At 45.0% G+C, this 12,987-nt stretch overlaps 1 protein-coding gene across 1 annotated transcript in view; it reads left to right on the top strand.

Moving 5' to 3' along the window:
• Positions 1-12,987, top strand: part of LOC126260331 (synaptogenesis protein syg-2-like) — a 437,845-nt gene that overhangs the window by 346,717 nt on the left and 78,141 nt on the right. The window contains exon 9 of the mRNA XM_049957655.1: positions 10,006-10,165. Coding sequence (XP_049813612.1) covers positions 10,006-10,165 — 160 coding nt within the window. The remainder of the gene's footprint in view (positions 1-10,005; positions 10,166-12,987) is intronic.

Raw genomic sequence — 12,987 nt, 5'->3', positions numbered from 1 at the left:
TAACTACAATCTAAGACAATGGTGAGAATGCAAACATAAATTAAATCTTAAACAGTATTGTTTTCTCATCTCATATTTCTTCCAACAAATACTCGAAATTACGGTCTCCTATATCGCTACAAAGCTGATGTAGTCGAATATAGGATTCTCGCACACTTTCAAAAATTCTTCACTCGTTGTAAATCATTTTTTCGTGGCCTCAGAAATTCTCGCAACCATCTTTGCGCAGGCGTTTAGTTCCGCGAGCTCGCTATTAATTGGTTGCCGTTTAACGACTCCAGCTCCACAACGGTGCATTTCCGACCGATGCCTGTGTGGTCTTCCACAAGACGCCCAGCATGGAGGAAAAGCGTTCGTTTGTTTCCCGTTAGAAACAAAATGGTGAAAAGCGGCGTTTTAAGTGCCCATTCGACAGAGCCGTCCCAAATTAGACTAGTGCGAAATTGTTTCTATCGGCACGTATTACAGCGGCAGTAAAACACTAAGAGTAACCAGTTCTCCAGCAACGCCAGCATTGCCCAGACTCGAGCTGACTGCTACCGGCGTGTAGCAGTGCGGCTTAGTCGTTTCTGGACTACTGGTAATTTATCGTGATGTTACTACAATACAAAGTATTCGGACACCTGGCTGAAAATGACTTACATGTTCGTGGCGCCCTCTATGGGTAACGCTGGAATTCTGTACGGTGTTGGCCCACCCTTATCCTTGATGACAGCTTCCACTCTTGCAGTCATACGCTGAATCACGTGCTGGAAGGTTACTTTGGGAATGGCAGCCCATTCTTCAAGCTGTGCTGCACTGAGGAGAGGTATCGATGTCGGTCGGTGAGGCCTGGCATGAAGTCGGCGCTCCAAAACATCCCAAAGTGTTCTGTAGTATTCAGGTAGGGGCTCTGTGCAGGCCAATCCATTACAGGGATGTTACTTTCGTGTAACCACTCCGCTACTGGCCGTGCTTTATGAACAGGTGTTCGATCGTGTTGAAATATGCAGTCACCATTCCCGAATTGCTCTTCAACAGTGGGAAGCAAGAAGGTGCTTAAAACATCAACGTTGGCCTGTGCTGTGATAGTGCCACGCAAAACAACAACGGCTGCACGCCCCATCCATGGAAAACAGGACCACACCATAACACCACCGCCTCATAATTTTACTGTTGGCACTACGCACGCTGGCATATGACGTTCACCGGGAATTCGCCATACCCACACCCAGCCTTCGGATCGCCGGATTGTGTTCCGTGATTCGTTACTCCTCACTACGTTTTTGCACTGTTCAATCGTCCAATGTTTACGCTCCTTACACCAATCGAGGAGTCGTTTGGTATTTACCGGCGTGATGTGTGGCTTATGAGCAGCCGCTCGACCATGAAATCCAACTTTGGTCACCTCCCGCCTGACTATCATGGTACTTTCAGTGGATCCTGATACAGTCTGAAATTTCTGTGTGATGGTCTGAATAGATGTCTGCTTATTACACATTACGATTCTCTTCAACTGTCGGCTGTCTCTGTCAGTCAACAGACGAGGTCGGCCTGTACGCTTTTGTGCTGTACGTGTCCCTTCACGTTTGCACTTCACTATCACATCAGTAACAGTAGGCCTAGCGATGTTTGAGTGTGTAGAAATCTGACGTACAGACGTATGACACAAGTGACACCCAATCACCTGACCACAGTCGAATTCCGCGTAGCGCCCAATTCTGTTCTCTCACAATGTCTACCGAGTATTGAGGTCGCTGATATGGAGTCCCTGGCAGCAGGTGACAGCACAATGCAACTAATATGGACAACGTATGTTTTTGGCGTGTCCGTATACGTTTGATCACATAATGTACATACTGATAAAACAAATAATGCGCTAGACTAATTTGGGACCACACTATCGAATGGCCACGCAATACTCCGCTTTAAAAGTAATTTTCTTTGTAATGAGAAACAAACCAACGTTTTCCGTCGACAATGTGTGCCGCATGAAAGAGGATATGAACTGTATTTCTTTGAGCCAACTAGCCACAAGATGCACAAAACAAAATTACGAATTCAATGATCTGCTAAAACACCAGGGAAAATGCACCTGACGTTTCTTGGGAGGGATATTCGGAAAGTAAGTTCTCATCAGTCTCGCAATGGAAACCACAGTAAAAACTAAAATGTTTTATTTGCAGCAGTTTGCTACACCTCACAGTTTCTTCTTAACGTAGTCGCCTCTCTGACTTCGACATTTGTCGTAGCGTTGTTTCAACTTTCGAGTACATTCATCATAGAAGGCAGCCACCTATGCTTTCCGCCACTTCGCAGGTCTGCAGTTAGTTGCGTGTGCCAAAATGTTGTGTTCCATGCCAGCGGTTCATGTGAGCAGAGCCGAAAATCAGACGTAGCCAAATCATGACTGTATGGTGGGTGATCATGCACTTCCCATCAAAACCACTGTAGAAGAGTCCTCATTACCCCTGCAGTCTGCGGGAAAGAACCGCCACCAAGAGGGAAACGCTTGACAGGTATGTTATGTGGGGTTGCATGAACTCAGCCGAAATCTCGTAGCGGGCAACCTTACTTGGCGGGAGACTATTGTTCAGTCGTGTGCGCGATGCCACGCCAGACGTACCAAAGTGCAGGTGTGGCCGAGGGAGCCACAGTGGAATCAATGGATTTACCGAGTTCGACAGGTTGTGATAACATGACAGATAGTTACGTAGCTCAACCACCCAGTCAGGACGAAGACCAAGAGTTTCAGTTTTTTGACTATCAAGGATTAGGAAGAAAACGCAAGAGCGCGCACAGAGTGGAGGACATCGCGAAACCACAGCACCCTGTGTCCGTCTCAAACAAACACTCACCACTACAGCCTGACGAGGGTCAGATGGAGGTGTCAAGAGAGGAGAGTGCAGCCGTAACAAGCAGTGACTCAAACCCTCCGCTGACACAAAAACCTCCAATATCACCAGCGAGGATACCGCCTGTTACCATTCTATACTCAGTGCAGTACCTACTCCTGAGCAGTGAACTGAAGGAATACGTCGAAGGACCCATAAGGGCGATTTATAAAGGCGATAAATTCTTGTATCACTTCTCATCATTCGATTATTAGAGGAGTGGCCAGCGCTGTGTCAAGCATTTAAAAATTCCTTCTTTTACACGCCAATTGCCAGCTGACATGTCTCCCAAAGTCGCCATCGAGTAACTTCCCAGGAGAATCACAGAAGGGAAGACAGCATAAACTCCCTATATCTACATCTACATCTACATACATACTCCGCAATCCACCATACGGTGCATGGCGGAGGGGTACCTCGTACCACAACTAGCATCTTCTCTCCCTGTTCGGCTCCCAAACAGAACGAGGGAAATACGACTGCCTATATGCCTCTGTACAAGCCCTAATCTCTCTTATCTTATCTTTGTGGTCTTTCCACGAAATATTAGTTGGTGGCAGTAAAATTGTACTGCAGTCAGCCTCAAATGCTTACCAACAAGATTCACCCCATCAGTATGAATCGAGAGACGAGAGAACCAGCAAGCTAATACCACAGCCAGTCTGCTGTGAGACCCTGGCATCAGGGCTAGCCAGCGGGTAAGTATATGACGTAAGAAATATTTTCGACACCAAAGTGGTAATTGAAATATATAGATCAAAAGAGGGGTCTTCGAAACGCAAAAAATGTCTATCTTTCTTACATACAGTCAATTACTGCCACCTGTCACCTCGCTGTGTGAAGTGCATGGACCACCGTCCATCCGAGGCACGCTAAAAACCTCCAAATCATAAGACCAGACAATAACCGTGTGCTTCCTCCACTCAACTGAACGTTGCCAAAGAAAAAGAATTTCCATCTTTATGTCAGAGAACTACACAGTTCACAGCTGCCTGACACCAGAGGTCAACAACCTAGCGTGAATACAACGGATGCATATTCACTGTGCGACTTCTCAGAAGTCATGAAGATGGTCACGCGTGTAACAGAACTTTTAGCGACTTCCTGCCAGAGGAATATTTTTATCGTCATCCACCTTACGAAAATTTAATGAAGCACCAGACATTCTATCAAAACCTTAGCAGATGGAGCAATGAAAATATTCGCCTCTAGCAATAACCCGTAGACCAGTAACACTTTCACTCTGCATATTCAACGTGAAGAGCGTCTACAATAACAATGCGGAACTCTAGGATTTCCCCACACGTTTTAAGGTCGACATTCTATTCCTGAGGGAATCTCATCTCCACCCCTCTCCCCCAACCCTTCAACTTACGCACCATAATGGGCTACTGGACGACAGAGCAAATGGCCGAGGAGGAGGCACAGCTATAAATATCAAGCGGTCACACTGGCACAATTTAAATCTCTGGAAGCATCTACAATTAAAAACTCCGTCCGTTTTGATATCATTACATTGTCTGCCCTCAGAGGCCATTTTTGGAGGATTACCGTCTGCTGCTGTTTGCTTGCATGAGTGAATTCTGCTCTGTCAGGACCTCAACGCCAAGCACCTCGCGTGGAATTCGTGTCGTACCAGCCCACAGGGTAACCAGCTATATGGCTTGAAGGAAGGACTTGAAGCCTTCACATATGTGTTGGACGATCGGACTCGCGTCCCCAACAATCCAGCACACAGAACCGACCTGCTGGACACAGCTATCGACAAGAATCTAAGGCTCAACCTGCGCCTTCAGACCGTTAACTATCTGATGTCCGACCACAATCCGCTGGTCGGTATCATCAGAGAAGCTCTGGAACGTGTACGCCACCCAGTACAACAGACCTTCAACTGGGACCAGTTCCAGCTGTCCCTTAGCAAAGATGTTCGCCTCACAACAGATGTGACGACAACAGTCCTCATAGAGGAGGATCTCCGCATTGACGGGGAAGATCCGAAGATCTTACCGTCAGTATACGGCAAGAAATAAGCGGCACGCATTCTACAGTGTAGAGTTCTCAACAGGATTTGAAGATCCTTAAAAACAGGGTGCGAAAACGCTGCAAGCAGTACCGTAGCCCCAACGACCCCAGAGAACTTTAGCGTCTCTCCAGGAAGTTACATTACAGAGCGATGTAATTCCGCCAAGAAAAGTGGGATGACAAGATGACAGCTCTCACCTTATAGACCAACGATGAACAGTGCCTGGTCTGGGCCCTTCAAAACCCAAGACCAGCGAATGTGCTGCTTCTAGAACCAGCAGACCCATTGTGTCACCAATTGTGCAAGGTAGAACATTTTGTCACGGCGCATGCAGCGCGAAATTTCCTAGCACATGAGGACGGCGCTGAAGAAGAGAAGATAAGAATATGATGCCGGGCAGAAGATATATGTCAGAACAACTACTAACAACACCGACGTAGATCCGCGCGATTGAATGACAACTAGGTAACCACTCAGCCCCTCTACCGGACAGTTTAACGAAATAATAGTTGAAGAAGTGGCTGCACAGACCACTTTAACAGTTGCCTTTAATGCGACAAAGACGCCATTGTCATAACCTCAGTGAGTTGGAACGAGGTCGTGTAACAGGGCTACGAGAATTTGGATGTTTCCTCTGCGATACTGCACGGAGACATGGCGGAAATGTAGCGACTCTACAAACCGCTGGCAGCAGTGGTCACGAAAATGTATGGTAGAAAGATGAGCGTGTTTCGGATGGTTCAAATGGTTCAAATGGCTCTGAGCACTATGGGACTTAACTTCTAAGGTCATCAGTCCCCTAGGACTTAGAACTACTTATACCTAACTAACCTATAGGACATCACACACATCCATGCCCGAGGCAGGATTCGAACCTGCGACCGTAGCGGTCGCGCGGTTCCAGACTGTAGCGCGTAGAACCGCTCGGCCACTCCGGCCGGCGTTTCGGATGGCCACGTGGCACTACCTAAATGGAGGTCCATCGAATTCGGCGTATGGTTCAGGGGCATTTTACTGCATCTACAGCAGTAATTTGAGAATCGGTTGGCACCACAGTGACACACTGTTTGCAAATGGGATATTTCAGGGAGAGCTCCTAGCCAGATGCCTTGTAACGTGCATTCCACTGACCCCAAAATACCGCCATTTTGTGAAGCGAGAGGTCATTGGAGGGTGGGGTCAAGTTCTGTTTCGTTCTCTGATGAAAGATGACTCTGCCTCAGTATCAATTATGGATGTGTGTTGGGTACAAAAAGGCCACTTGAGGGTCTGCAACCAACCGTCTGCAGGCTAGACACACGAGACCTAAACCTGGAGTTATGGTATGGGTTGCAATTTATTACGACAGCAGGAGCACTCTGTTGGTTATCCCACTAGATTTGTAAGTCAATCTGGCGATTCTACATGTTGTGCTGTCATTTATAAACAAAATTCCATGGTGTGTTTCCAACAGGACGACGCCCGCCCACAGACCACTGTTGTGACCCAACATCCTCTACATCTTGTCAACATGTTGCCTAAACCTGCTCCATCACCAGATCTGTCTCCAATGGAGCACGTGTGGGACAGCATTGGATGACAACTCTATCGTCATTCTCAAACAGCGTTAACCGTTCCTATATAGACCGATCAAGCGCAACAGGCATGGATCTCTATCCCACAAACTGACATCCAACACCTGTTTAAAACAATGCATGCACATTTGCATTCTTGCATTCAACATTCTGGTGGTAGCACCGACTATTAATGTACGAGAATTTCACTTTTGCAATGGCTTACTTCACGCTAACATTAACCTGTGATCTTGCAGTGTCAACCACTTAAATCTGTTACCTAGACAAATTTAATCCCGATATTTCGTTACTCTATATTAACTATTTTTTGGTGTTGGGATTTTTTTCCGTCACTATATATACAGACATTTTGTATCCAAGATGAATATAAATAAAACCGGCAAACTCAAGGACGGTTTTCTGAATGCAAATGGAGGCGAAAAGGTCTTAGGAAAATGCGTCCAGAAATGCATCGTTGCCACGGAAGATGGCGCTGACAAATGACAGGTCCTCGTACCATGTGCCTGTGTGTTTGTGCAGCGAATTGTAAAGGGGACTGATGATAGAAATCTCGTTAACTGCGAAGGATGTAGTAGAAAAACCATCGACAAAATCCTTCCCGTAAAGGAAAGCCGCCGCAAGCCTTTCCCTCGTTGCAGGTAACAGAAATAGTAACAGTTGTCATGCAGCATACACGTAATCGTACTTTGGCTTACATCATATTGGCGGGCAACCTGCCTGGATCTTGGATTCGTATCAAAATCCTGGCCAATCAGGTCCTCCACATCTGGTGTACTCACAATCTTCCGCCTTCCTGCACGTTCGCCTGTCTGAAAGGATCCATGATCCCACAAACACCCAAAAAGAGCTTGAAATGTTGGGGTTGGGTCTGTGTGGGTACTTGTTTTGGTATAGTCGAGCTGCCTCTCGACCCTTTCCATCTACTTCACCGTACACAATCGTGTTGTTTCTGACCTGAATACCGGACCAATCTTCTGCTTATATTAAGCTGCGTCTATCACACATCCTGCAACCCACAAGGAACACACAGCACGTGGTCAGAGGCCATCTACTGTGGCAACGATGCATTTCTGGACACGTATTCCGAAGGAAATTTTTTTCCTCCATTTCCAGTCAGGAATCCGTCCTAGCAGGTTGTCCGTTTTACTAATTTTCACCACGTATGTATATAGGATGTTCAAATAAAAGTGTATACATATAGTGGGTTAAAAAAAAGTGTTCAATATTTTGAGAGGTGCTATTACTCACCGAAACAAGAAACGTAAGTCCAGTAAAAAAGGGTCCGGAAACGCATACCCTTCGAGATAAACATGTGTTTATAGGAAGGGCAGTGCGACGCTTGGTTTCGGATATTAGAACAGTCGTTCCATTGGCGCTCCGTCAAATGTGCCGGCAATATCTTATAATGGCTTACCGACAGTAATTTAGCTATCAGGTGCTTTGCACTCAGTGTGTGGCTCGAGTCATGTTGTAGGGTAAGGAAGTTTTCGTCATGTTTGTATGCCTTATTGTACAGGACTGTCATTCCAGGGTACGTACCATGCTGTTTTACCTTCTTCCAAGCGCGGATTTACTTATGCCTTTATTGTTATTGCCCTTTTTGTACGAGCAGATGGTGTAGTATATTTATATTTTACTCTTCCACCACCTGCTAGAATAGGAAGCCTACTACTCGACAAGTGGAATGGTGGGTATGATATTCTGCAATGGTTTAGAAAATGGATGGGAATCCAATCCCCTACGCTAAAAAATATCCACAGCGCAGAGTGCCCTATCATAATCTGTTCGACAGACTTTTTCATCGTTTAGGGTCACAGATGCCCTTACACCTCGAAAAACTGAGTGTGGAGGGTCCCGTATAGACCATATGGCTGAAATGGAGGAATATGAGCAACATTCGACTAAAGAAACCCCTGCGATCAGTGTGCGACGATTAGCAGAAGGAAAAGGCGTGTTTCATTCTTTTATTTGGGGGCGGAAAGTATTGCTGTTCCCATTTCACCTACGCCATGTTGATGCCATAAGGCAAAATGCTCATAATGACAGACGGCGGTTCTGTCAGTGGCTATTGTAGAAGTGTGCTGCAGATGCACTGTCCACATACAAGATTTTATTTACCGACGAGCAGAGTTCACAAGAAATGTTGTTGTGAATTTCCATAACCGGCTTATATGAGCAGACGTAAATTCCCACGCAGTTCAGGAATGAGTGCATCAACACAAATTCTCAATCAACATATGGGCAGGCGTACTTGTCGATTGATTGATAGGATCTTACGTGCTACACAAAAGTTAATTGGTGTGCATTATCTGGATTCCCTCATTAATGTATTGCCTACTTTGGTTGGGGCTGTGCCATTGCAGCAACGAATACAAATGTGGTTCACGCACGATGGCACACCTGTACACTTTCGTCACTATGTGTGCGTAGCCTACTTGTTCCCCAGACGTGTCAGTCCCCTAGACTTCTGCTTATGGGGCACTTGAAGTAATCGGTCTACGCCACGCCAATCAACGATGTGCGAACACTACAACGTCGCGTCTTCAGTGCGTGCCAGCAGCTACAAAAACAACAGATTCTACTTCATATTGTGCGTCATTCCTTACGCCGGGGACCGAGGGTGCATAGTCATGAATGGGCGCCATGTTGGACACCTCCTGTAAACACATGTTTATCGCAGAAAGTATGTATTTATCGCAGAAAGTATGTATTCATGGGCCCACCTTCATTGGACTTATTTTTCTTGTTTCGATGAGTACTACCACCTCTTAAAGTATTCGTCACTTTTTTGAACATGTGTATATATAAGGCGTTGGGCGGACCTCTCATTAGGTGAATTTTCTCTTGTATTTCGGCAGAACTTAGCTATTGCAATGTGTACTTGGAGACAGTCCAGTCACATACTGCTCATCACACCCTACACGATTTCTCCAGGTCGACGAAAGCGTTGGTTTTTTTCCCCATTCCAACTAAAACAATTTTTAATATGGAATTCTACGTACCTATCCGATAGAAAGGTACCAAATTAGTTTAGTGCGATATTTTTTTGTCTAAATGTATTAACAGGTGCAGTGAAACAGGAAGAATAGCCAGTACTCCAGCAGTGACATCATCGCCTGCCCCCGCGCTCGTTGCCACCGCCAAGCCGCAGCGCCGGTGTCGCTGCTGGAATACTGTGTTATTCTTCGTGTCTTAGAATCCCCAATAAAAAGTACAGATAAAACAGGTATCGCACTAGAGTAATCTGGAACCATCTGTCGAACAGCAAAGTAAAATTCAGCGTTATACAATATTTTATTTGTAACGGCTAACTTACGACGCTTTGCTCCGAAATAGTGTGTCACTTTACACAGGTGATGGTAGATATTTGTTTGTGCTCACTACAGCCACACATTTCCTCAGACGAGGAAATGCACCTGGCGGCTTCTAGGAGGGACACCCGGGATGGATATCACAAGTGAAAAAGATAAACCTATTCCTTTGGTTGTAGGATCGGTAGTGATGTCACACTGAAGCTGTTTGTGTTTTGTTGCAGGGCAAGACGCTGGTACAGAACCACACTGGCGGCGTGATAATGACGCGAGGCGCCCTGGCACTGCAGTCCGTCAGCAGGAAGAACGCCGGCGCCTACTCCTGCGTCGCTTCCAACGTGGAGGGCGACGGGGAGAGTCCCCCGCTGCGTCTGCGAATCAAGTGTGAGCTCCACAAAGCGTCCGTCTAACAGTGTTTTGCACCTTAGGTCGGAAGCTGACGCCACTTTGTTGTTTATAGATTTAGAATCACCACATGCCTTCGTAGAATAAAAGCGATCTCGTTTCTACTCCCTTAAATTATTAGGTTCAAAATTATACAAAAGTTTGCTGGCTGTTTCAGTATTTCGGTATTAGGAGCAGATGGGAAGAACTGAATAATCCATGCGGACAAGGTGCAAGGTGTTGAAGGAGCGATGCGTGCAAGGTACATGCACTAAATGAATTCCAAAAAGTGAGAAAAAAAAACGACGCACCACTATGGAATCTAACGTATGGGACGGAAATCGGTATATGTCATGTGCAGGTACAGACAAACAAATGACACCAATTTCAGAAATATTGCATTATTTTTTCAACAGAAAGAACTACCACAAATTGAAGAATTCAGAAACGCTTTGGTCCACCTCTTGCCCTTATTAAAGCAGTAACTGCGCTTGGCATTTCTTGATAGAACTGTTGGGAATCCTCCTGAGAATATGATGCCCAATTCTATCCAACTCCTGCGTTACATTGTCCAAATCCCGAGGTGGTAGGACGAACCTGCCAATATACCTCCAAACGTTTCTCAAATGGGGAGAGATACGGCGACCTTGTTGACCAAGGGAGGATTTGGCAAGCACAAAAATGAGCAGTAGAAACTCTTGTCGTGTACCATGGGCAATATCTTGCTGAACTGTAAGCCCAGTATGGCTTGCCATGGAGAGCAACAAAACAAGGCGCAGAATATGGTCGACGTACCGCTGTACTGTAAGGATGCAGCGGATGACAACTCAAGGGGTCCTGCTATACAATGAAACGTCTCCCTAGATCAGCACTCATGGCTGCTGAGTCGTTTGGCAGGGGACAGTCAGCTTGTGTCCCATATCTGGGCCAGCAAAAATGCCGCATGTCTCCCAAATGTAGAACATTTGGAGCTTAATGGGCATTGTCCCCAACCAGCTCTGGATTTTTACTTTATAAGGCACTAGATGGACAGAATTTGGCACGATGTACTTCAGGGAGACACAAGATCACTTTATCAATAAATGCCTAGTCGAATCACTGCTTGCATAAGGACCGGAGGTGGACCAACCCGTTGTTGACTTGTTCAGTTTCTGAAGCTCTTTCCTAGAATAAATCATCCAGTTGTTCTGAAACTATTATGGTTTGTTCGTCTGTACATGCACATCACATCTACCAATTTCCTTCCCATTCACATAATTTAATTCCTTTCGTGGTGCATAACTCTTTTTTTCTTATCGTGTATTTCCATACTAAGAAACTAGGTCAATAGCTCCAAACAGAGCTCTCCGAGACTGTGGACATGAAAATGACAAGACCGTCTCTGATCGTACAGAAGAAGATTCTTCATTGATCGATCATATAGCATCCCATAAAATGCTCACATAGATGGAAAAAGTGTTTAGGATCAGGTATTTTACCTCTATAGTAGACAAACTTTTTCAGAAATGTGCCAGTATCATACTGAACCCTTAGCAATGCTCCTTGATTAGATCATGCTATAATAAACTATGAAAGATGAGGCCTTCCGTGCCAACAACTGTGTACAGAATGCACTGATGAAACTCTCAGCGTTCTTCTTGTGTCAGATCATTAGTAAGCTTTAAAAATCCGTCACACTCAATAATTCACATTTTGTGGTTTAATCATCGGCACAGAGGTGACATTCTAGTGCCATGAATGGCGTACCTGTAAGATAATAGTATAAAAGATTATTTATTTTTCAGAACTCTGTCGTCTGTACTATCATTATCAACGGATGTGTCTCTACCAAACACGTAGACTATTGTCATTTCTTTATTTGGAGCGGATCAGAAGATGTGACTTTATTAAGCAAACTACTTGTGCAATTGTGTGCCTCATTTCATCCCGCTTAAAAATGCTTGGCTTCATTGTGTCTCTCTTAAGAAAACATTCAGCAGAATTCTGGGAGGTGGGTAATGTTTCTGTACATGTCATGTCCCGTCCTGATCCTGTGTTAAGTACCAGAACCTCAGTAATTCTGTTTAATCGGAAGAGAGTGCTATATCGACGATCGCTACGTTACGAGTATTTTACATTACTCCGGGAGACGATAACAGAAACGCACTATCTCCTGCCATCGCTAAGTGTTTGGTAAGAGGAAGCAGATCGCCAAGAGATCGACATAGATTGAGACTGGAAGGAGATCGTAATACTGCACATGCTACTGGAACTTACATGAAATCAACCGCAGTATTTTGACATTTTAATCCTTGTGCATTACCTACAGGTGCATTTTTCAGGGTCTTGTGTTGATGGCTCATTCCCTTTGTAACATTTCACCATCATGAGTGGTAGACGTTGTTAAAGAATTCTCATCTATTGCTGATGATCGACTGAAGTTGACAAAGGTGAGGTTATGTACTTGCATGCACATTTTTCGAGGTCGTTTCTGTGGTCGACAAGAGAATGGCTTCATTGAGGAAGACTTTTCTCTATGTAAACTGTTTTTTGTATTTTCGAAATAAAGTGTTAAAACTATAAACAATCTATTCCAAAAATAAAAACTGCCTGTGCAGAAAGATGATATTCGCAGCCGCTGTAGATCCATGTATTCACAAGACTAGTGAGAGTCTCGCACCACCTGTCTTCTCTCACCATTGTCTGCAAAAGAGAAATCCAACACGCTCACTTAGCCTGTCGTATTTCTCTTTACGCTTAAGAACTTATGTTGTAGACCTCGATGGGTTTTCATAATCTAGCTTAGAAAACACTAAATGATATTATACACTTCATAAATTTCA

The sequence above is a fragment of the Schistocerca nitens genome, chromosome 5 (assembly GCF_023898315.1).
Source record: "Schistocerca nitens isolate TAMUIC-IGC-003100 chromosome 5, iqSchNite1.1, whole genome shotgun sequence".
Lineage (NCBI taxonomy): Eukaryota > Metazoa > Arthropoda > Insecta > Orthoptera > Acrididae > Schistocerca > Schistocerca nitens.
This window is presented reverse-complemented; position numbering and strand designations above follow the sequence as displayed.